Source organism: Eschrichtius robustus, chromosome 11, assembly GCF_028021215.1.
Source record: "Eschrichtius robustus isolate mEscRob2 chromosome 11, mEscRob2.pri, whole genome shotgun sequence".
NCBI lineage: Eukaryota > Metazoa > Chordata > Mammalia > Artiodactyla > Eschrichtiidae > Eschrichtius > Eschrichtius robustus.
The window spans coordinates 24293614-24318895 of NC_090834.1; the positions used below are offsets into that span (position 1 = coordinate 24293614).

The 25282-nt window shown below is 36.9% G+C and overlaps 1 protein-coding gene across 4 annotated transcripts in view; it reads left to right on the forward strand.

Moving 5' to 3' along the window:
- The window catches only part of BCO2 (beta-carotene oxygenase 2), a 57161-nt gene that overhangs the window by 25967 nt on the left and 5912 nt on the right, over window positions 1–25282 (forward strand). For all 4 annotated transcript variants that reach the window (XM_068554728.1, XM_068554727.1, XM_068554730.1 and 1 more), the window contains 6 exons: window positions 7439–7650; window positions 7839–7954; window positions 9360–9462; window positions 14383–14511; window positions 15808–15968; window positions 17265–17432. In XM_068554728.1, the coding sequence (XP_068410829.1) occupies window positions 7439–7650; window positions 7839–7954; window positions 9360–9462; window positions 14383–14511; window positions 15808–15968; window positions 17265–17432 (889 nt within the window). The remainder of the gene's footprint in view (window positions 1–7438; window positions 7651–7838; window positions 7955–9359; window positions 9463–14382; window positions 14512–15807; window positions 15969–17264; window positions 17433–25282) is intronic.

Sequence of the window (25282 nt, forward strand, 5' to 3'; positions counted from 1 at the left end):
CTCAGTGGGAGAACTTCTGTGGTATAATTGCTTTCCAGTCTGTGGGTTGCCCACCCAGCGGGTATGGGATTTGATTCTATTGCGATTGCACCCCTCCTACCATCTCACTGTGGCCTCTACTTTGTCTTTGGATGTAGGATATCCTTTTTGTAGGTTCCAGTGTTTTTCCATTGATGGTTGCTCAGCAGTTAGTTGTGATTCCAGTGCTCTTGCAAGAAGGGGTGAATGCATGTCCTTCTACTCCGCCATCTTCGAGATCCCAAATTAGATTTAAAGGGAGAGGTAGAGACCTGAAGTCAATGTGACTCTTAACCTGTGGACAAGAATAGCCCCACTTGGTTGTGAATCTCTGATCTCTTTGTTAGATGCTACTCAAAAGATCAACATGCAGACATAGTAGTGACATGACAAAGGCCTTTCTTCAATTAAAAACTTTTTATCAATGATTGCATTGAAGGCATGCTTATCAGTTTTTAAAATCATAGGACTCTGGGCAGAATAGTAAATATCCTCATTATTTTACTATTTACCACTCATCTGGAATGACTTCAGGATCCATGATGAAGACACTCCAGCCTTGTAATTCCTTGACTGTCCCCACTGCAGTGATTGTCCCCCTCTGTGCCACTTCACTAAGGCCACGTACTGAGGCCACATCCTGCATCTTATTCCACAGAATTGCCCTACCCCTGAAATCTTGAACTCTGAAACTCCACTTGGTGCTCAAAGCCCCAATTTCCACACTCCTCCATTCCCATGAAACTTATTTTCAATTGCGTCAAGTTCTCTTCTTCTTACTCTTCTCCATCTTCTCAGTTTATCAGCTTTCCTTTAGTTTCTTCTCCCAGGTGCAGATTCCACGATCAATCCCTTCAAATACACTCTCACCACCATCCTCACTTCCTTTGCCTTGGCGATCTCTGCCTCTCCTCTGACCATTTCTGGTCCTACATTAGCCTATTTCTGGTTTCCTCCACTCAGGGCCCAGGCCTCCTGAGCACTTCTAGAGGAAACACAGAACATTGCGGATTGATTCAATTACAAAATTATGATTTCCAGCCCCAGCTGAGCCCTTGGTGCTGCCAGGAAATCTTTAGCTCTTTCCAGCTTCCCACAGGGTCCCTTTCCTGAAGCCTCCGTCACTCTCCCTGTCCCTTTCACTCTCAACAGATAGACCTGCCTACTTTATAATGGATAGAGGGGCAATTGGATTTGAGCTCCTTCAGCTGCTGTCTTCCCCACCTCCCCATCTCCCCACAGAGGTACCTACTCCTGCCTCTCATCATCATCAGAGGAAGTGGCCCTCTTCCCTCCTCATTCATGCTCCTCCCCTTGTATCTGTTTCTCCTTCACTAACCCCTCATCTCAGCCTGCAAATGTCCTCTCATCCTAAGAAAACCCTCATTCCTTCCCACCTTCCTCTCCAGCAAATACCCTCTTTCCTCCTCTCACCGTTTCTGTTTTCCTGCTTACTGAGGTCTTCTCAGTTCACTGCCATCTGACTTTTCACCCCACCGTGCTATGCTATCAGTTCTCAAAAAGGTCACCAAAACCTGTTAAATATTAAATGAAATGGGTTTTCCAGTCCTCAGCCTGACTTTTCTACAGCATTTGACCTTTTTGACCACCCGTCTTAACATTCTCTGGTCCTGGATTCCCACATAACACTTTCTCTTGATTCTTCTTCTGTCTCTCTGATTGCATGTTTTAAAATAATTTTTTTTGCTGCTCACTTCACTGCCCCTTTGATGTTGATATTCCCCAGCCTCTGACCTGAGCATTCCCTCCTTTTCTCTCATTGTATGTTTTCTTTGCTATAGTAGAAATAATACATTCTTTAGAATAAGATGGGGTGGGTTCAGATTTCATTTTTACCACTTATCAGCACTATGATCTTGAGCAAGGTTTCCCATATGAAAAATGGGGCTAATAAAATCGATTTTAATGACTGGATATGATGATTAAAGGAGATAATGCATACAAAGTGCTTCATTCAGTGGCTGACAGGGATGGGCACTCAGTACATTTTCATTCTCCTCTTTCCCTCCATGCCCTCTCTCTCCACTCCCTTTCCTGCCAAATAACTTCTTATGGTTCACCTTACTTTTGGGGGTGTTGTAGATCCCAGGATTTGGAGTCAGCACTGGGTTGAGATCCTTGTTCTGCCACTTACCTGTCCTGTGACCCTGGGCTTGTTGTTGCTCTGAACCGTGGTTTCCACATCTGTAATATGGTAATAGTAGTTCCACATCTCTTATCAATGTGAAGGGGGGGATAAATATTTATATATTTGACCCTTGAACAACTTGGGGGTTAGGGGCGCCAGCCCTCTGCATAGTGGGAAAACTGCATATAACTTATAGTCAGCCCTTTATACCCATGGTTGCTTCACATCTGTGGTTCTGCATCAACCAACTGCAGATCATGTAGTACCACAGTATCTACTACTGAAAAAATCTGTGTATAAGTGGACCCATGCAGTTCAAACTCATGTTGTTCAAGGGTCAACTGTATACACACACCATATATATATATATATATATATATATAAATAAAGATGTGGTGAAGTGCCCAGCACAGTACCTGGCATGTAGTAAGTGCTCAGTAGATGGTGTTATTATCTCATTTGCACCTATGGCTATGTCTGTCACACAGAGATGCTCTCAAATATCTCTCTCCCACCCCACACCCATCTCTTGTGCTCTAGACCTGTATTTTCCCAACTGGCTGTGGAACATCTCTACCCTGATGTTTTGCAAATGGCTCAGACTCTTGTTCAAAACTGAACTGTTTGCTTTTCCCCAATACTTGCTCTTCATGTATTCTCTGTCTCAGTTAAAGCATCACCATCCATTCAGGTGTGACTCTTGGACTCTCTTTTTGTCACTGCCTACCTCCTGTCAGTCATCTCTGACTTATTTCTGCTATTTGTTCCTTTCTAACTGTACTGCTTCAGTTTAGTCTCTTATCTTTTCTCACTTGTATTATTGCCTGAATGCTCCTCTTTCTGTCCCATATTCTACTCTATGTCCAGAGTGACCTTCTTAAGATACAAGTCTCACAGTTTCACTTTCCTGTTCCAAAACTTCATGCTTTCCTGTTGAAGTTCTTTAAGCCTTAAATTTAAGTGCTGGTAGGTCTTGTGCTGACCTGTTTCTCTATCATCATCACCTGCCACTGATGGCTCTGTCTACACACTAATTTGTTTACTGGCTATTCCTCCAAGATACCATATGCCTTCAGGCTCTTCCTTTTTTTAAAAATTTTTATTACCTCTCACTAGGATACCCTTCTACTCTTCTCCAATTGGCAAACATCCTTAAAGAACCAACCAAATGTCTTCTTTCCTCTTTATCTTTCCCTGATAACCTCATCCTTCCATCCTGTTGCTCCTGTGCATAGGTAATGTTTTTTAACACTTCTCCATTGTTGCAGTAATCATTTTGTATTATAGTTATTTATATGCCTGTAATTGCTGGGCTTGGACAATGCCTGGCAGATAGTAGGGACTCAAAAAATGTTGGTTGATTTGAATAAATGAATGAATAGAATGACAGGGTCTAGAAGGATCTTGTGAGATGGAATCTAACAAGTTAAAATTTATTAAAGGTAAATATGGATCAAGAAAACCAGTTATTACAATAATGAAGATGGAAGAGATTGGTTTAACAGCAGAATGTGTTAAAAATTAGGGGTTTTGCTTGACAGCTCAGTGCAAGTCAGCAATTTGAGGTGGTAACAAATAAAAACAAGAAAGAAAGAAAAGAATATGAAATATCTTAAATGAGGAAGCTGAGTGTCTGAGTTTATACACAGAATATTGTGTTTGGCTCTACGTATCATGATTTTATTGGGATTTAGACCAGAATAACAATAATTATTGAAACTATTTTGTTTTGAATGTTTTTTGATAAAAAAATTACCAAAATAGAGTGAGAAACCACTAGCTAACGTATCAAGGAAAAAGGGAGAAAGCAATGACAATGAAGGAATTCCCTGGCGGTCCAGTGGTTAGGACTCTGCACTTCCATTGCAGGGGACACGGGTTCAATCCCTGGTCAGGGAACTAAGATCCCACAAGCCGCATGGTGTGGCCAAAAAAAAAAAAAGAAAAATAGAAAAGAAAAAAAAAAAAGAAAAGAAGAAAAGAAAGAAATGACAATGAAAAAGAAGGCATTGAAACAGATAAAAAATTATAGAAGATTTTGTGGGCCTCTATGCAAATACATTTGAAAACCTCAAGGAAATGGATAATTCCCTGAGGAAATACAGAATACCAAAATTGATAGAGGTAGAAAGTTTAAGCAGACCAATTTCTGTAGAAGAAAACAAGAAACTTATTGTGAAACTGCTTCTTAAAAAAAGCACTAGGGGGCTTCCCTGGTGGTGCAGTGGTTGAGAATCCGCCTGCCAATGCAGGGGACACGGGTTCGAGCCCTGGTCTGGGAAGATCCCACATGCTGCGGAGCAACTGGGCCCGTGAGCCACAACTACTGAGCCTGCGCGTCTGGAGCCTGTGCTCCGCAACAAGAGAGGCCGCCATAGTGAGAGGCCCGCGCACCGCGATGAGGAGTGGCCCCCGCTCGCCGCAGCTAGAGAGAGCCCTCACACAGAAACGAAGACCCAACACAGCCAAAAATAAAAATAAAATAAATAAATAAATTTATTAAAAAAAAAAAAAAGCACTAGGCCCAGATTATTTCACAGGGAAATTCTACCAAACCTTCAAATATCAGATAGTTTCAGTGCTCTATAGATTATTTTAAAGGATTGAAAATGAAGAGAAGTTTCCCACTTTTTATGAAGCAAGTATAATATTGATATCTACACATGATAAAGTTGTTACAAAAAAGAAGACAATTATTCATATTTATGAATATCCATAAAAAAGTACGAAATATATAGTACTAATATAATATAAATATTTTCTTAACAAACAGAATCCAACACTACATTAAACATATAATTCACTATGATCAAGTAGGATTAATTCCAAGAATGCAAGATGGGTTCATTATTTGGAAATCCATTACTGTCATATACCATATTAATAGATCTCAAGAAAAATAATCATAATCATAGTCATAATCATAATCTTCTCTATAAATGCTAACAAAATGTTTGTCAAAATTCAACATCCATTCCTCATAAAAATACTCAAGATAGTAGGACTTGATGGATACTTTCTTAACACGATTTTGTACATATATATATATATATACACACACACATACATACATATTTATGTATGTATTTTATATATACATATATTTATATATGTGAGTATATGTGTGTGTATATATACGTGTATACGTATATATACACGTATATATCTACACACAGATATAAATTAATATATTTTCATTTTAGTCCTAAAACCAGTAATATTAATTGGGAACCATTACAAGTTTTTTTCTAAAGCAGAAACAAGGAAAGGATGCCTACTATCTTCACTTCTATTTAACCAGATGTAGCCAATACAATTAGACTAAAGAAACTAATTAGAGGCACACGGATTAGTAAAGTAAACCTGGAAAGCTGCAGAGAATTAATGACAAAATAACACAAACAAATAAAAGGTGAGGTAACAGGATGTAAAATTAACATACTGAAATCACTAGCTTTCATATACACAAATAATAACCAGTTAGGGGGCATAATAGTAGGAACAAACCTCATTTAAAACAGCAACAAAGAAGAGTAAATGCTTAGAAATGAGTTTAACAAGAAATGTGCAAACTTTCAAACACTCCTAAAAGACACAATTAAATAGAAAGATCCTCTGTTCTTGAATAGGATGGATGATTCAACATCACAAACATGTCAGTTCTCCCTAAGTTAATTTTTAAATTTAATACAATCTTAATAAAAATTCCAGTTTTTAAAGGAAGTTAGACAAATGAATACTAAAGTTCATGTGGAAAAATAAATATGCAAGAATAGTCAAGAAAACACTAATAAAGAAAATTCTCAGAGAGGGGTGGGGACTAGCCCTATCAGATGTTAAAATATACTATAAAGACTCTATAATTAAAACATTGTGATATTGATGCATGAATGGACAAATAGTCAAGTGATACAGAATAAAAAGCCCAGAAATGGACCCAAGAACTTATGGAAATTGGGTTTATAAACTCAATAAAATTGAGAGAGAAAGCAGTTTAAACATTCTCTCATATCAAAAATGATAAAATTATAAAGATGTCATCTCAAATCACTGCGTAAAGAGGGCCTTAAAAAAAAAAACTTTATTTCCTGCAGCTTAAAAAAAATTGTGGTAAAAAACACATAAAATTTGCCAACTCAACCATATTTAAATGTACAGGTTAGTGTTGTGAAACAGATCTTCAGAACTTTTTCATCTTGAGAAACTGAAACTCTATACCCATTAAACAATAGCTCTCCATTTCCCCCTCCCCTGAGTCCCTGGTAACTACCATTCTACTTCCTGTTTCTGTGAGTTTGACTACTTTAGATATCTCATGTAAGTGCTATCATATAGTATTTGTCTTTTGTGACTGGCTTATTTCATTTAGATGGTGTCCTTAAGGTTTATCCATGTTATAGCATGTGACAGAATTTCTTTCCTTTTTAAGGCTGTGTAATATACCGTTGTATGTTAAATTTTGTTTATCCCATTCTTCAGCTGATGGTTGCTTGGGTTGTTTCCACCTTTTGGTTATTGTAAATAATGCTGCTGTAAGATGGGTGTACAAATATCTCTTTGAATCCCTGCTTTCAAGACCGTAGCCTTTTAAGACAAGCCTTTAAGAGAAGACCAAGCCTTTTAGCTTGTTATTCATGCTGAAGACATTAAGCATTCAATCTGTCAAGCATATGAGAGAAAAGACTAAATAATGTTAAACCCTTTTAAAAGCAAAGCACAAACTTTTCCTTACAGTGTTTTGATGTTCCATCATTTAGATACATCATTTCTATAGTATAATTATATGGACAAAAATGATTATCCAGTAAAGACAGTCATCTTACTTGCTTACTTTAGCATAGTTTTGATAAATTTGAAAAAATTTTAAATAAATAGAAAATGTAATATGTATAAGATATGAAGATAACTATCTCTAAAAGTTTTGGAATCCATTTTAATTTGAGAAATATCAAGCATTCCACACGCTGATATCTTGGCTATAGGTTAAAGACAGAATTATCGTAGGTATCACCAGCTTAGGGTTTTTATTTAGCCCTCTGATGTGTGAGCTTTTTGATAAGGGGTAAGGGTCAAGAGAATGTAAGTTGCTCTTTCATTGTTGTACTCCAGGATATACTCAAAAGCTATCAACCCTTAATTTCAAGTTCTTTGACTGAGCAGGTTCTGCTGGGAACCCATCCCATTTCCTTATTTCTGTATTTGAAATCTCTCATTTTGACCCCATGTTTATCTTCCTAATATTTATTTTTCTATTTTTGCTCCTGTTTAAAGGTACAATCACTGGTTTGATGGAATGGCTTTACTTCACCAGTTCAAGGTGGAGAAGGGCACAGTGACATACAGGAGCAAGTTTCTACAGAGTGATACATATAAGGCCAACAGTGTTCATGATCGAATTGTGATCTCAGAATTTGGCACATTGGCTCTCCCTGATCCATGCAAGAATGTTTTTGAACGTTTCATGTCAAAATTTGAACTGCCTGGTAAGCAGCCTTTAATATGCTCAGAATTTGCCGGGGATAGTGATGATTCGTTAAATTATTATGATATATGTGGATCTATATAGATATGAATATTGAAATATATATATTTTTGATATGAGAGGATGTTTAAACTGCTTTCTCCCTTGAGAAAGCTGTGGTGTTTAAATAACTCTGGGGTTTGATTTCAGCAATTACTGACAACACCAATGTCAACTATGTGCAGTACAAGGGTGATTACTACATTAGTACGGAAACCAACTTCATGAATAAAGTGGACATTGAAACCCTGGAAAAAACAGAAAAGGTAAAATATAGGTTAAAAATGAATATAATAAACCCTAAAATTTCTCTCCATTCAAAATACTTTTTAGAGTAGCTAATATCTGAAGAAAAAATTGGATCCTTAAACAAAATCAAAGTTACCCACTGATTCACGTCATTGTGTACCCTCTGTCCTGGTTAGAATGGCCTGTGGGGTTGGGGTTTTCCTTAAAGGTAGTTCTAGACTTCTTCTTCCTTAGTCCTAATGTCTGAAGGCTAGGGCTAAGGAGAAATAGAGTAGTACAGACTTATTTTTTTTAATCTTTTTTTTAAACATCTTTATTGGAGTATAATTGTTTTACAATGTTGTTTTAGTTTCTGCTGTATAACTCAGTGAATCAGCTATATGCATACGTATATCCCCATATCCCCTCCCTCTTGCGTCTCCCTCCCACCCTCCCTATCCCACCCCTCTAGGTGGTTGCAAAGCATCGAGCTGATCTCCCTGTGCTATGCAGCTGCTTCCTACTAGCTATCTATTTTACATTTGGTAGTGTATATATGTACATGCCACTCTCTCACTTCGTCCCAGCTTACCCTTCCCCCTCCCCGTGTCCTCAAGTCCATTCTCTACAGCTGTGTCTTTATTCCTGTCCTGCCTCTAGGTTCATCAGAACCATTTTTTTTTTTTTAGATTCCTTATATATGTGTTAGCATATGGTATTTGTTTTTCTCTTTCTGACTTACTTCACTCTGTATGACAGATTCTATGTCCATCTACCTCGCCAGAAATAACTCAGTTTCGTTTCTTTTTATGGCTGAGTAATATTCCATTGTATATATGTGCCACATCTTCTTTATCCATTCATTTCTTGATCCATTAGGTTGCTACCATATGACCCAGCAATCCCACTACTGGACATATACCCTGAGAAAACCGTAATTCAGAAAGAGTCATGTACCACAATGTTCATCGCAGCACTATTTACAATAGTCAGACTTATTTTTGCCAATTCATTTTCTGCCTAGCTACAGGTAGAACTGGACTGGAGATTATCTAGACCCATACTGCCTTCACGTTACACATTAATTAAAGATAAAATAAAACTTTGGGCCAGAATTTTAATTTTAATTCTTATTCTTTTGAACTTTCCTGTGATCTTGTGATCTTGGGCAAAAAAAAAAATTCGTACTGGATAATCATTTTTGTCCATTTTTTGTTGTTGTTGGTGGTAGAGTTTTTGTTTGGTTTTGTTGTTCTTTGGTCTTAGTTTCTTTTTCTTCAGTAGGAAAAATAATTTTTATTTCTCAGAGGTGAGACATTAGGGCTTAAACTGTAGTTTTTATATCTTATTTTAAAAATATTTGACACATCCCTACTGTCTATGCATCTAAATAGAGATCTGCCCATGTAATATTTAAGTCTCTATGTGGTCTTAAATTTGCAGGTAGACTGGAGCAAATTTATTGCTGTGAATGGAGCAACTGCACATCCTCATTATGACAAAGATGGAACAGCATACAACATGGGGAACTCCTATGGGCAACATGGTAAAGTTGGGATGGGGGTCTTTTAAAAAATAATTGGGAGTTAACTATCCTCCCACAATTCCATTATGGCCAAGATGTTAACATATATGAAACTTCATTTGAAAGGTTGAGAAAGAAATCTCCGAAGTAGCATTACTGAACTTAAAATATATAATTTATAATTAAGTTCTGTGGTCTTCTTGCACATATGCTTGGAAGCTGATTTTCTATTTGATCTTTTCAGCATGACTCACATTTTTATGTTCCATTATGCTTTTTGGCTCACAAGCATTGTAGGGATGAGTAATGTATTTTTCAAACTTGAATTTTTAGGAAGTACCATATTGTAAGTATAAGAAATTTAGAATGCTACAGGAAAGAGATATAGAGAAGGTATACTGTATATTACATAGGAAGGAATTTATTATTACCATGGGAGTAATACACTACAAAGTAAGTTAAGGTTAAAGTTTGGTTGCATTCACAACCACTTACATCACATCTCTTTCCTGGTCATTCATATACTTCCCCAGCTGCCTATTAATCTGTTCCAGAAGGTTCTAATGGCTAATAACGATAACCAGCATTTATTGAGTGCCTAGTATGTGCTGGTGTTAACTTTTTTCCATATATTTTCTCATTTAATCTTTATAAAAGTCTCTGAGAAAGGTACTATTATTTTTATTTTTTAAAAATTGAAGTATAGTTGATTTACAATGTTGTGTTAGTTTCTGGTATACAGCAAAGTGATTTAGTTACATATATATGTATATATATATTCTTTTCCATTATGGTTTATTACAAGATATCGAACATAGTTCCCTGTGTTATACAGTACAACCTTGTTGTTTATTTTATATATAGTAGTTTGTATCTGCTAATCCCAAACTCCTAATTTATTCCTCACCCCTTTCCCCTTTGGCAACCATAAGTTTGTTTTCTATGTCTGTCAGTCTATTTCTGTTTCGTAAAGAAGTTCATTTGTATCATGTTTTAGATTCCACACATAAGTGATATCGTATGATATTTGTCTTTCTCTGTCTGTCTTACTTCACTTAGTATGATAATCTGTAGGTCTATCCATGGCATTAAGAAAGGCTGTTATTACCCCCATTTTATAGACAAGGGCAGTGAACCTTGAGAAGATTTAAGATGCTTGCTTAGGCAAGCTTCAAGTGTCTAGTCTGAGTAACACACAAAAACTTGCTACTAGTCACTCCATTAGATCATCTTAATTATTTATCACTGACTACAGAGGAGTCTCTCAAGGCATGCACATTCATTATCCTGTACCCAAGTACACATCTCTCTCTCTGTTTGAAAAGGAATGTGTAAGTATAAGCATTAGAAGTTTCTGACTATCTTAGCTGTCAATCTGTCATCTATAACCTACGAATCTTTTGTATGGGTTAACTTTTGAATAGGTTAATATATACCTTTGGTAAGTAATTGACTTTGTGGGTTGTTCATCTCTACCTCTCCATATTTACACGTATGAGTGTATATGAAAATGAATACTGCAGGTTTGCTTTTTACCAGCTCAAGAAGAGTTAGGATACCCTGGAAACTTCATCACTCAGCCCTCTCTCTTCTTTGTTACCCGACCTCAGGTTGGGATGTATTCTTCAAAGCTGTTATAGGAGACAGCAAACATCTTTTTAGGTAAAATCTTTCAGCAAATGGGTAAACTGACTCAGCAGTATTTTGTCCATGCATCTTATTTGATCATAAAAAAAATTCATTTCTTAATAAATTAACTCTAATACCCAAGTAGATAACTTTGTAACTAGTTCATAATATGAGAAATACTGTTTAACCATTCTTAATTATTTTCTAAAATAAATAGTCATTAGATCAGTGATTCTCAGCCTTTAGAGCACCTAAAAACCATCTGGAATGCTACCTAGCAATGTAGATCACTGGGCTTCATCTTCAGAGATTCTGGTTCACTAGACCTGAAAAAGGGTTAAGAGTCTGCATTGTAACTACACTTTCACTCCTTATCTTGGTACATTTTAACAAGATCTCCAGGTGATTTTGGTGCAAGTGGCCCATGAATCTTTGAGAAACCTTGCCACCAATCATCAGAGGCTGTGCTTGTTATTTTGCCTCAATTTGATGTTTATACAAAGTCCTGAAGAGTCTCCCAGAGTTAGGCGCACAGTATTGGGCAGGTCATTCCTCTAGGCATTCAGTTCTCTGCTGGGTGTTTCCTGAGTGTCTGTCTGCTTTGCTCATGCCTTCAAGACTTGAAGTTAGGACAGTTCATTAACTAGCAGTGTTCAAATTTAGTGAATTGAGTAATTGTCACTTAATCCAATTGCTGAGACAGGAAATTTTTCTCTTGATCTTCTAATCTCAACTAAAACTGGATTTACTTCTTTTTTCTTACTTGATTATTTGGTTCAGTGAGGAATTTTTAAACTGGAACGCAAATGTACATGTAGCTGCAGGGAACTCTACTAGATAGTATGCGTTTGGGGGAAATTTAGTGATTTTCTTTGTAAATAAAGTGCTTGCTAATAATTTCTACCTTTCCAGGTATTTTAAAAAGGCTTTTTAAAATTAAAAAAAATCATCTAAACATTAATCCAGCTAGTTTTAAGTACTAATTTAAAATACATAAACAGTTAGACAGTAGTATGGTACTCTTGGAACTCTAGAGTTTGTCTTTCATTTCTTTTATAAGTCATCACTGTATAAAGCATGGTGTTTTATTTATAATTGGTTCTCAAAACATATAATGTCCTAACCTAGACCTCTCCATCAGTTGCTTACTCAGTGTTTTTACTAAGATGTCTGATAGATGTTACAAAATTAATTTGTTTAAAACCAAACCCTTGATCTTTCCCTCTAAACTTTCTCTGCTTAAAATGTTCCCTATCTCAGTTGATGGTAACTCTGTCCTTCCACTTGCTTAAGATGATAACTTTGGAATCATTTTTTATACCTCTCTTACATCCACATCTAATGGGTCAAAAAGTAATTTAATTAATGCCTTCAAAATATATCAAAAATCCGACTACCTCATATCACCTCCATTGCCACCACTCTGGTTTAGGCCACCATTCTTTCTCATTTGAATTATTGTAGTAGCTTCTTAACTAGTCTCGTTACTTCCCCCCTTCCCCCACTTCAGTTTATTCTTAGCATATCAGCCAGTTATCCTTTTAACCCACCCCACCTCATCTAGAATTTTCTCTTTGCTTACTATGGATAGGGCCACACTGGCCTCATTGCTCTTTTTTTTTTTAAATTTTATTTATTTATTTATTTATTTATGGCTGTGTTGGGTCTTCGTTTCTGTGCGAGGGCTTTCTCTAGTTGTGGCAAGTGGGGGCCACTCTTCATCGCGGTGCGCGGGCCTTTCACTGTTGGCATCTCTTGTTGCGGCGCACAGGCTCCAGACGCGCAGGCTCAGCAATTGTGGCTCACGGGCCTAGTCGCTCCGCGGCATGTGGGATCTTCCCAGACCAGGGCTCGAACCCGTGTCCCCTGCATTGGCAGGCAGATTCTCAACCACTGCGCCACCAGGGAAGCCCAGCCTCATTGCTCTTATTTGAACACTCCAAACTTATTCTTGGCTGAGAATCTTTGCATCTGATGTTCTCTCCACCTGAAATGCATTTCTCCCAGATATCCTCAAGGCTCTCTTCCTCACTTCCTTCAGGTCTTTACTCAAATGTCACCTTCTTAGTGAAACCTTCCCAGACCACCATAATTAAAATTGCAAACAGTAGCCCCCATCCTTATACACTCACTTCTAATCCCCATTCCCTGGTTTATTTCTCAATGTAGTTCTTCTCATCATCTGATGCATTATATTTTTACTTATTGTATGATTTTTTTAGAATTTGAGCTTTATAAATGAAGAGCCTTTTGTCTGTTTTGTACACTGCTGTATACAAGTGTCTAGGATATGGTACTTAGGACTCTTACAAGAGTGCCTAGAACATAGTTGACACTCAGTAAGTAGTTGCTGATAATGAGTAGGGAACTGTATGGTTATCTTGTTCCAAAGGAAGCTTAGTGATTGTGAAGTTCTATAAGTTACCTAAGTTCTTCAGGACCTACATTGGCACTTCTAACACCAGGAAGATAATTCAATATGACCTCAATATTTGTTCATTCATTGAGTGATTTAACAAACATATGTTGTTAATCTGTCAGTAGTATTTATAGTGTACCTACTAAATGCCAAGTCATTGTTTGGTACTGAATATGCAAAGATGTATCAGACACAATTCCTGCTCCAGAAGAGCTCAGTCTACTAGGAAACAGATAAATAAGCAGAAAGTTATAGTACAATGAGATAAGTACTATGACAGTATAGGATATAATTAAAGCATAAAGGAGGGGCACCAAATACCTTTGGGTGGGGAAGAGTCAGGAAAGGCTACTTGAGGAGTGGGTACCTGAGTTGATTCTTGAGGAAGTAGTAATAGTCAGATGAATGATTGCATGAATGAATGTTGATGAGACAGGATGAGATGGGACCCAAAGTGACCCCAGGGATCTAGAAGACTGAAAGGAAGGAGTTGGACATAGGTACAAATGGAGATTGTAGTTTTTGGAGCTGGGAAGTGGGAAGAAGGACAAATAGAATTTGAGGATATTCCTGGCTGCTACTTTATCTTTTCCTATGAAGCTGGGATTGAGTTCATCTTCAGAGAGCTAGAGGGGAACCATTTGTGGACATTAAAATACAATAGTTGTTGGATGATTACTTTGTGTGTGATGTTTCAAAACGTTAGCTAATACCTTTTATAAAGTTAATATATTTTTTGTATCCAAGTCTTTGAAATAACCCTTTATGAAATATGGGTGTCATGCATATTGTATAAATTTCTTAACTGCTTTTGCCTAGTTCACAAGTGCAAGGGTTATCTTTTTTCTTAAAGTGAATGTAAAACAGTTAAGACAGGACTTTCCATTTTCCAGGTTCTTGCTATAATGTTATTCGCGTTCCTCCGGAGAAAGTAGACCTTGGGGAGACAATCCATGGAGCCCAGGTGATATGTTCTATTGCTTCTGCAGAGAGGATGAAACCTTCTTACTACCACAGCTTTGGTGAGCCCAAAGATAAGACAAATTTTAATGGGGCCTGCCTTAAAGTAACTGTTGCAGAGGGACTAATTTTGGCAAGTACTCTGTTAATACAGTTTATTAGAGTATGGTGATAAGAGACCAAGGTTGCATTTTAATGCCAATTAAGTTTATTCTGTTTAGTCACATACTTCTTACCCTAGCCAACTGACTGATTGAAAACATATTTTAATACAAGCAATTACTAAAAAATTAATTGGAAACACCAATTAATTTTTAAGTTTTTAATTAATTGACTGCTCTAGGAAATAGTTGTCAGTTTAAGAAATCATTGGTCCCTTCCCAGCACATTGAGTCAGGCTGAGATTTAGTCACCCAGCACTAACTCCACTTCAGTTCTCTATGGAGAACAGCCTCTCCCTTCAGCCCCCTGCTCCAGGATGACACAATGAGTAACCTCTAGTCATAGAAATCAGTCTCTTTGGTTGTTTTATATTATGTTATATGTCATTGGATATCTAAATACAAAGGAAAAAAATACATTTATGCATGTTTCCACAACAGGGACTATGGACTTTGGGTGATTGTGATGTGTCAATGTAGGTTCATCAGTTGTAACAAATGGACCACTCTGGTGGAGGAAATTGATAATGTGGAGGCTGTGCGTGTTTGGGGACAGGTGGTCTATGGGGAATCTCTGTACCTTCCCCTCGATTTTGTTGTGAGCCTAAAACTGCTCCAAAATATAAAGTCTTAATTAAAAAAATAATTTGACCATAAAAAATTGACAGAATTAAATATTTTAGGTAACTTTAAAGACCACAAATAATAATCATACAGGAAAGACCTTGATTATATTTTGAGGGAGGCAATTCATATTCCATGTAGATTGATTCAGCTTTTTCTCAGAATATTTATCTTCTGCATCCTAAACCTTTACAGCCAATCTGCTCCTGGATTGTTAACCTCCAGTATAAATAGCAAAAGGATTAAGGAATACAGGTCTAGATCATAAATGACACTTTAATATAATGCTTCTTTGTTCCTAAACCAAAACAATTTGAAAAGAAAGAAAGAAAAAAAAAGACAAAAAGCAAGTTGAGGGCATTCAACCCAAGCTATTCTAAGCAGTTCCTGTTTTTATGTAGGAACAGAAAATATATATAGTAAAGCTGGGAAATGATGAAGAATTATTTCTGACTGGCATTTGTTTAGGTCAGCAGTAATGTGTCCAAGCCTTCAGACAAGTCCCCAAACTGTCACATTTCAGACAACTCTAGTTTGCCAAATAACATTTTATTGTTTGCTTGAACCTTTTAGGAATGACAAGGAACTACATTGTCTTCATTGAACAGCCTCTAAAGATGAATCTGTGGAAAATCATCACTTCTAAAATTCGGGGCAAGGCCTTTTCAGATGGAATAAGCTGGGAACCCCAGTATAATACACGGTTTCATGTGGTGGATAAGCACACTGGTCAGGTGGAGAATTTTGAGTGTATTTATTGTGAAAATGATTGGACATGAAGGCAAATTTCCATGTGATTGACTTTTGCCTTCACTGGGCATTACTTGCATAAGACACTCTTAATCAAGGATATTACCTTCTTCCATAATTAGGGCTAGTTATTTATTAATTAATACAGTGGATTTTGCATATTAGAAAATTGTAGGAAATGGTTTTATCCTTTAAATTATCTGATTCAATTAAAATGACATCTAGGAAATCCTTTTAGCATTTTAGCATAGATTTTTCCATATAATAATATTTGCTAAAGAGGATATTGTTCATGCAGAGGTCTTCTGTAACTTTTGCAGTGATATTTTTATTAGCTGCTTCTATGATTTCTTGATATGTAAGTATGATAATCCTACCAAAGTCTAAAGCATATTGGTTAAATATCTTTCTATATACTCCTGATTAATAGCACTATTGTATTTGTCCACTTTTTAACCTCTCTAAAGAAATAGTATCCTAAATCTACTGTATCCTAATTTCATTACCAAAAAAATCCCATTTTAGTAATGAGTGCATTTTTCAAAGGATTAGTCACTTAATTTATCATAAATTCTTTTTTTTTTTTTTAATTTTTTTTAATTTTTTATTTTTTTAATGCTATTCTTGTCTGCTTACATTCTTTTTATTTATGTATGTATGTATGTATGTATGTATGTATGGCTGTGTTGGGTCTTCGTTTCTGTGCGAGGGCTTTCTCTAGTTGTGGCAAGTGGGGGCCACTCTTCATCGCGGTGCGCGGGCCTCACTATCGCGGCCTCTCTTGTTGCGGAGCACAGGCTCCAGACGCGCAGGCTCAGCAGTTGTGGCTCACGGGCCCAGTCACTCCGCGGCATGTGGGATCTTCCCGGACCAGGGCTCGAACCCGTGTCCCCTACATTGGCAGGCAGATTCTCAACCACCGCACCACCAGGGAAGCCCTATCATAAATTCTTAATAGAAGTATTTTCTATTTAACCATGTAGTTAAGAGTCTAGGATTTATTTATCCTTCAAAATATTGGGCCATATTTCATGAGAACTTTAAAGTTAGTTGAAACAGTTGATTGGTCTATATCAAATAGCCCCAGTTCATTGATTAATATGAGATGAGATGATTTTAAATCAAAGCATATTTGCTTCTACATTCCGAATTCTGGTTTTTATACCTACCAGGCCTGTCACTTAAAGAGGGGGAAATCTTAATTTGAGCTTTGTGGATCTGTACCCTAAAGGAAATAAAATAAAATATCTATTTTTCACTGTTTGTGTTTTCCCCTGCAGCTTCTTCCAGGGATGTACTACAGTAAACCTTTTGTTACTTTTCACCAAATCAATGCCTTTGAGGACCAGGGCTGTGTCATAATTGATTTGTGCTGTCAGGATGATGGAAGAAGCCTAGAAGTTTACCAACTACAGAATCTTAGGAAAACTGGGAAAGAGCTTGATCAGGTAAAGTTCTCTGATTTGTCAGGAGTTGTCAAAATATTTTTGATCTAGCCAAGTTCTGGCTTTGGGTTTGGAATTAGCTGTTTCTCTTGCATCTCTTGTAAATAAGGAGGGAGAATGGTTTTAAAGCATTGAAGATACAGCTTTGTAATTTATTTATTTAATATTTCAAAATAATTTGAAGTATGTATTTACATAATACCTAATAAATAAAAAGTATGTTAAAGAAAGCCAAGAAATATGTTTTGAAGCACTTGTGATTAGTTCCTTATTACACTTGGGCACTAAACATACTTACATTTCCTGGAAGGAATAGTAAAATGGACTATAATATTAATTCTTTGATTAAAAAAAAGTGTATCAGTTCATCTAGCTTGAAGGGATTTACTTTTTCCTGATAATCAGTTCAAGGCAGAATTTTTCCTTGGATTATGTAATGTAAATTGTTTTCTGCTATAGTTTTATATATTTTTTATTTTTTTTTATTTTTATTTTTTTTTGGGTTTATTTATTTAGTTATTTAGTTATTATTTATGGCTGTGTTGGGTCTTCGTTTCTGTGAGAGGGCTTTCTCTAGTTGCGGCAAGTGGGGGCCACTCTTCATCGCAGTGCGCGGGCCTCTCATTATCGCGGCCTCTCTTGTTGCGGAGCACAGGCTCCAGACGCGCAGGCTCAGTAATTGTGGCTCACGGGCCTAGTCGCTCCGCGGCATGTGGGATCCTCCCAGACCAGGGCTCGAACCCGCGTCCCCCGCATTGGCAGGCAGACTCTCAACCACTGCGCCACCAGGGAAGCCCCTATAGTTTTATATTAATTAATTAATTAATTTTTGGCTGCATTGGGTCTTCGTTGCTGCGTGCGGGCTTTCTCTAGTTGCGGCGAGCGGGGGCTACTCTTCGTTATGGTGCATGGGCTTCTCATGGCGGTGGCTTCTCTTGTTGCGGAGCACGGGCTCTAGGCGCGCAGACTTCAATAGTTGTGGCTCGCGGGCTTAGTTGCTCCGTGGCATGTGGGCTCTTCCCAGACCAGGGATCGAACCCGTGTCCCCTGCTTTGGCAGGCAGATTCTAACGACTGTGCCACCAGGGAAGTCCAGAGTTGCAATTTTCTGATTCTGTTTATGACTTTACTCAAAGTTTTGTGTTCTTCCGCCTTTTTGTTTCAGGTAGAAGAGCTCCTTTCAACCTTTCTTGAAAGGCAGGTTTAGTGGTGCTGAACTGTCTTAGCTTTTGTTTGTCTGGGAATGCCTTTGTTTCTCCTTCATATCTGAAGGATAACTTTGCTGGATAGAATATTCTTGGGTGACAGTTTTTATCTTTCAGTATCTTGAGTAAGTCATTCTACTCTCTTTTGACCTGTAGAGTTTCTGCTGAGAAATCTGCCAGTAACCTAATGAGGGTTCCTTTGTAGGTTACTATCTTTTTTCCCCTGGCTGTCTTTAAAATTTTTTCTTTGTCATTGACTTTTGACAGTTTTAACATAATGTATCTTGGAGAAGGTCTTTTTGCATTCAGATAACTGGATATCCAGTTGTCCAGGTTTGGGAAGTTCTCAGCTATTATTTCTTTAAATAAACTCTCTGCTCCTTCCTCCCGCTCTTCTCCTTCTGGGATACCCATTATCCTTCTGTTACCCTTCCTAATGGAGTTGGATAGTTCTTGTAGAAATCTTTCATTTGTTTAGATCTTAGTTCCCTCTCCTCTTCTGTCTAATTTCTAGCTTTCTATCTTCAAGCTCGTTAGTTCTCTCTTCCATATGGTCTGCTCTATTTCCAGTGCTTTCTAACGTGTTCTTCATCTCATTTACTGAATTCTTCAGCTCCAGAATTTCCGGTTGGTTATTTTTCATAGTTTCAGTCTCTTTGGTAAGATATTTCTTCTGTTCATTTGTTTTATTTCTGAACTCATTGAACTGCCTTTCTGAGTTTTCTTGTAGCTCATCAGGTTTCTTCAGGACAGCTATTTTGAATTCTCTATCAGTTAGATTGTAATATTCCATGACTTTAGGTTTGATTTCTGGAGATTTGTCTTTTTCTTTATGTGATACTGTGTTACCATGTTTTTTTTATGGTGCTTAATGAGTTGATGTAGCCAGCACATTTGAAGTAGCAAACACCTTTCTTCTTTAGGTAAAGCTTTTTTTTTTTTTTTTTTTTTTTTTACTAGATGCTAACAATTCAACAGGTTAGTTATTAGAGGGCTTTCTTTTGTTCATAAGTAGGTGGCACAAGTTTTTGGTTTCTCTTACTTGAGCTGCCTCTGGCTATATTTGAAAATCAGCACTTTCCACCCTCTACCACCTCTGTGAGAGGGGTTGCCTGGTGCCCTCCCTCTCATACCTTATGCCTCCAGGGTCACTGGTGCTTTGCTGCTGCCGGTGTCACTGTTGCTGCTGGTGTTGCTGCCTCGGGCATCGGGATGGTGGGTACATCTGTCACGTTGGGGTTGCCTGTGTTGCAGGCACTGCTGCTGTTGGGGGAGGGTGGTGGTGGGGGTAGCCAGGGCAGCTGGGGCCTCTGCTGTGTCTGGAGTTGTTGGGTTCCCAGGCACCACAGCTGTGGATAGGGGGCTGGGTTGTGAACACCTCCATGGCTGGAGGGGTCACAGGCCCCGCTGCCACTGTTGCTTGATTCCCTGCGGCTGTGGGTGCTGCTGCAGCCAGGAGGCCGGAGTCATGTGTGCTGCCTCCCCTGCTGTTACTGGGTTCTCTGGGGCTGCAGGCTCAGCTACTGTAGCCGGGGGTCGGGATTATAAGCACCACCTCTGCTTTCCTCTCAGTTCTGCCTCTTCAGTGTGCTCCAGTCCACCCACCTTTAGATGTACAAATGTGTGGAACTCTCCAGCCTTCCAGTGTGTTGGGCAGATGAACCTTTCTTGAGTTAACATTATGTTATTGGTTGTAGACTGAAGGGAGAGACAAGGGGAGCATATCATGCACTATGATGCTGATGTACACCTGCTTGTTTACTAATAATTTTTCTCATGAGTGGATGTTGGATTTTATCAAATGTTTTTTTTGCACTGTTGAGATAATGACATGACTTATCCTTTCTTCTACAAATGTGGTGAGATACACTGATTGATTTTAAAACGTTTATAATAGCCATTGATTGATTTCTGAATGTTAAACTAACCTTCTATTCCTGAAGTAAATCCCAGTTGGTCACACTGTATTTTTAATATATTTCTGGATTTTCTCTGCTAATATCTTATTTAGCATTTTTTGGCATCAATTTCATGATTAAGATTGGCCTGTAATTTTTCTTTCTTATAATGTCCTTGTTAGTTTTTTTAAATGGATTTAATTAATTAATTAATTAATTAATTAATTTTAATTTTTGGCTGCGTTGGGTCTTCGTTGCTGCGTGCAGGCTTTCTCTAGTTGTGGCAAGCAGGGGCTACTCTTCGTTGCAGTGCACGGGCTTCTCATTGCAGTGGCTTCTCTTGTTGCGGAGCACAGGCTCCAGGCGCTCGGGCTTCAGTAGTTGTGGCATGTGGGCTTCGTTAGCTGTGGTTCACAGGCTCTAGAGCACAGGCTCAGTAGTTGTGGTGCACAGGCTTAGTTGCTCTGCGGCATGTGGGATACTCTTGGACCAGGGCTCAAACCCATGTCCCCTGCATTGGCAGGCGGATTCTTAACCACTGCACCCCAGGGAAGCCCCCTTGTTAGGTTTTGTTATTAAAGTTTTGCTAATCTCATACAGTGAGTAGGAAATTGTTCTCTTTTCTATTCTCTGCATGAAAAGTGTAAGATTGGCATTATTTCTTAAATGTTTGGAATAATTCAACAGTAAGGTCATCTGGGCCCGTAAGTTTCTTTATAGGTAGATCTTAAATTATAAATTACGTTTCTTTAATAGTATAGGGTTATTCTGATTCTCTATTTCTTATTGTGTCAGATTTGGTGAATAGTCTTTTTCTAAGAAATTTATTAATGCCATCTAAAATTTCAAATTTGTTGATCTAATGTTATTCATGATATTCTATGTTTTAAAAAAATGTAGGTAGGGTTAATTGATAGCCCCTGTTTTTATCCCTTATATGGTTATTTTTGCTGTCTTTTTTGTTCCTTTAGGCTTGCTAGGTTCTCATCAATTTAATGAGGACTTTTCAAAAGACCAACTTTTTGGCTTAGTTGATATTCTTTAATGTGTGTTTGTTTTCAGTTTCATCAATTTATGCTATTATTTTCATTTCCTTTTCTACTTTCTTTGTGCTTAATGTGTTCCTTTTCTAACTAAGGATATAAAACCTTAGTTTGTTATTTTTCTACCTTTCCCTCCTCAACATATATACCTTTGGGATGATAAATCTCTGTCTAGCAGAGCATCCCACAAGTTTTGATATGTTTTATTACTATTCAGTTAAATTATTTTCTAACTTTCACTGAGATTTGTTCTTTGAAAATTTTTTTTAAACTTTCAGACAAATGGAAATCTTTCTAGTTATTTTTCCCATTGATTTCTACCTTAATTTTACTGTATGATTTGAAGTTTATGAAAGTTATTGAGATTTGCTTTATGGCCCAGCAAAAGATTATTTTGAAAAATGTTTTATGTGCATTTAAAATAATGAATTTTGGATGTAGTGTTTTATATATGTTGATTAGGTCATATTTTTAAATAATATTATTCAAATCTTCTTTATTCTTATTGATCTCTATCTATCAGTTAACATATAACATGAAATGTATATTAAAATCTTTTGCTTGGAGTATAGATTTTTCTGTTTCTCCTCATAGTTATGCTAATTTAAAATTTACATATGTTGGTGCTCTGTGTGCATACAAATTTAGAATTGTTTTACCTTCCTGGTTTATTGAATATTTATCTCTAAGTAATGCTTTTTGCCATGATGTTTGCGTGCTATAACTTTCCCATCCTTTTAACCTTTCTAAATATGTACCATGTAAGCAGCATATACTTAGAAAATCCATTGTGCTAATTCTTGACTTTTGATTGGGGCATTTAGTTAAACCAGTCATTAATATTTTGAGGTTTAAATATGCCATCTGACTATTTGCTTCCTATTTGTCTCACTAGTTCTTGTTTTCTCTCCTTTCTTGCCTTCTCTACATTAGTTGAGTATATTTTATTATTTCATTTCCACCTCCCCTCCCCCAAACATCACTCCACCCTCTGACCATTAGCTTGGTAGTTATACATTCTTTTAGTGATTATTTGAGAGATTACAATATGCATCCTTGATTTAACACAATGTATTATAAATCAGTTCTTTTAATTCTTTCCAGACAATGCAAGGACCCTGGAACACTTTAACTTCATTTACTCTACTCCTGATTTGTATGCTACTGTTCTTATATATTTTAATTCTCTCTATATATTAACCCTTATAAGGCATTATTATTAATGTTGTTTTATGTAGTCATAATTACCCATACTACCCATTTACCCACATCTGTACCTTCTCTTGCTCTTAATTCCTTCTAGCCTCTCTGAGCATCCATGTGGAATCATTTTCTTTCTGACTGAAGAATGTCTTTAGTATTTTCTTTAGTTCAGATATGCTGGTGATGAAATCTCTGTTTTTGCTTGTCAGAAAAATGTCTTTATTTTACCTTCTTTCTTGAAGGATGTTTCCACTGGATAAAGAATCTAGGTTGTTATTTTCTTTTGACACTTTAAAGATATCATTTCATTGTCTTCTGATTTCTCTTAAGAAATCAGCTGTCAGTCTAAGGCTTTGCTCCTTTGAAGTTGAACCACCACCCCGCAAAGATTTTCTCTTTGGTTTTCTGTAGTTAGTACTATGATATTTTTTAGTATGAGTTCCTTTTGATTTATTTTTACTTTTTTTTTCCTTAAAGATTCTTGAATCAATGGTTTGATGTCTTTCATTAGTTTTGAAAAATTTCACCTATTATTTCTTCAAATATTGTATCTGGTAAGTCTTTTCTCTCTTTTCTTTCTGGGATTACAGTACACATATGCTACCCCTTTTCACTCTATCCCTCTGTTGCTTATGTTCTTTTTAGTATCTTCTATCCTTTGGTCTAAGTATCTTGCTGTGGATATTTTCTTCTTATCTATCTTACAGTTCAAACATTCTTCTTCAGCTGTGTATATTCTGCTGTTAAACCTAGGCACTATGTTCCTAAACTCATTGCATTTTTCAGTTCTAGAATTTTGATTCCTTTCTCTTTTATAATTTTAGTTCTCTGCTACAATCCCAATTTAAAATAATTTCCTCCAACATATTCAGAATAGTTAAAGTCTGATAACTCTATTATCTGGATCACTTGTGGTTCTGTTTCTACCATCTGTTGTTTATCTTGTTGTTGTTGTTTTTTAAATCGTGCTCTCTTCTCGTCTCATGTGCTGACTAATTTTTATTCTATACAGAATACTGTGTTTGAAAAATTGTAGGAGGGATATTTTGAGACTCTGTTATCTTCCTCTAGGGAAGATTTTCATTTGCTTCTGGCAGATGGCTAGAGTACATTATCAATTGAAGATATTCTTAATCTAGTTATAGGGATTGAGAAAATTTGAAACGTGATACAGTCGCTGCAAGAGCTGGACTATTTTTGTTTATTTTTACTTCTAGGGTACAGCCTAAGGGATCCTGACCCAAAGAGCTAGAGGTTTATCAATGCTTCCCCTTCTTGGAGACTTTGAACTACAACTTTTATTTCTCTAGCTCCTCAAAACTATCAAAATCTCTTCTCATTAGGGCCAAGTGATGGGGGAGTTGGTATGGCAATATCCTTATAAAAGGGTAACATGAAGGATCCTTGTGGTGATGGAACTGTTCTGTACCTTGAGTATGGTGGTGATCATATGAATTTACATGTCATAAAATTGCATAAAACTAAACACACACACACACACATATACAAACACAAATGAATGTGTGTTAAATTGGTGAAATCTGAATAATGTTGGTGGATTATATCCATGTAAGTTTCCCCGTTGTAGTGTAGTTATGTAAGAGGTCATCATTGGTGAGACTGGATGAAGGATACATGGGATCTCTCTGCATTGTTTGTTTTTCTTAATGTGGTAAAATATACATAACACAAAAGTTACTATTTTAACTATTTTTAGGTGTATAATTCAGTGACATTAAATACATTAATGATGTTGTGCAACCAACATCACTATTCATTTCCAGAACTTTTTCATCATCCCAGACAGAAACTCTGTACCCATTAAATAACAGCTCCCTATCTCCTCCCTCTCCCCAGCTCTTGGTAGCCCTTATTCTACTTTCTGTTTCTATGAATTTGCCTATTCTAGGTACCTCATATAAGTAGAATCATACAAGATTTTTTCTTTTGTGTCTGGCTTATTTCATTTAGCATAATCTTTTCATGGGTTATCCATGTTGTAACATGTATCAGAATCTCATTCCTTTTAAAGATTTAATAATATTCCTTGTATGTATATACTACCTTTTGTTTATTCATCTGTTGGGGGACATTTGGGTTGTTTTCAGCTTTTGGCTATTATGAATAATGCTGTTATGAACACTGGTGTACAAGTATCTGTTTGAGTCCTTGTTTTCAATTCTTTTTTGGCATATACCTAGAAGTGGAATTGCTGGATCATATGATAATTCTATTATATCCAACTCTTTGAGGAACCGCCAACTTGTTTTTAACAGCAGATGCACCATTTTACATTCCCACCAGCAATGCACGAGGGTTCCACTTTCTTCACATTCTCACAAACACTTGTTGTTTTCTGGGTTTTTTTTGTTTGTTTTTTTTGTTGTTTTGTTTTGTTTTTTGTTTTATGATAGCCATCCTAATGAGTGTGAAGTATTATCTTACTGTATTTTGATTTGCATTTCCCTAATGACTAATAATGTTGAGCATCTTTTCATGTACTTA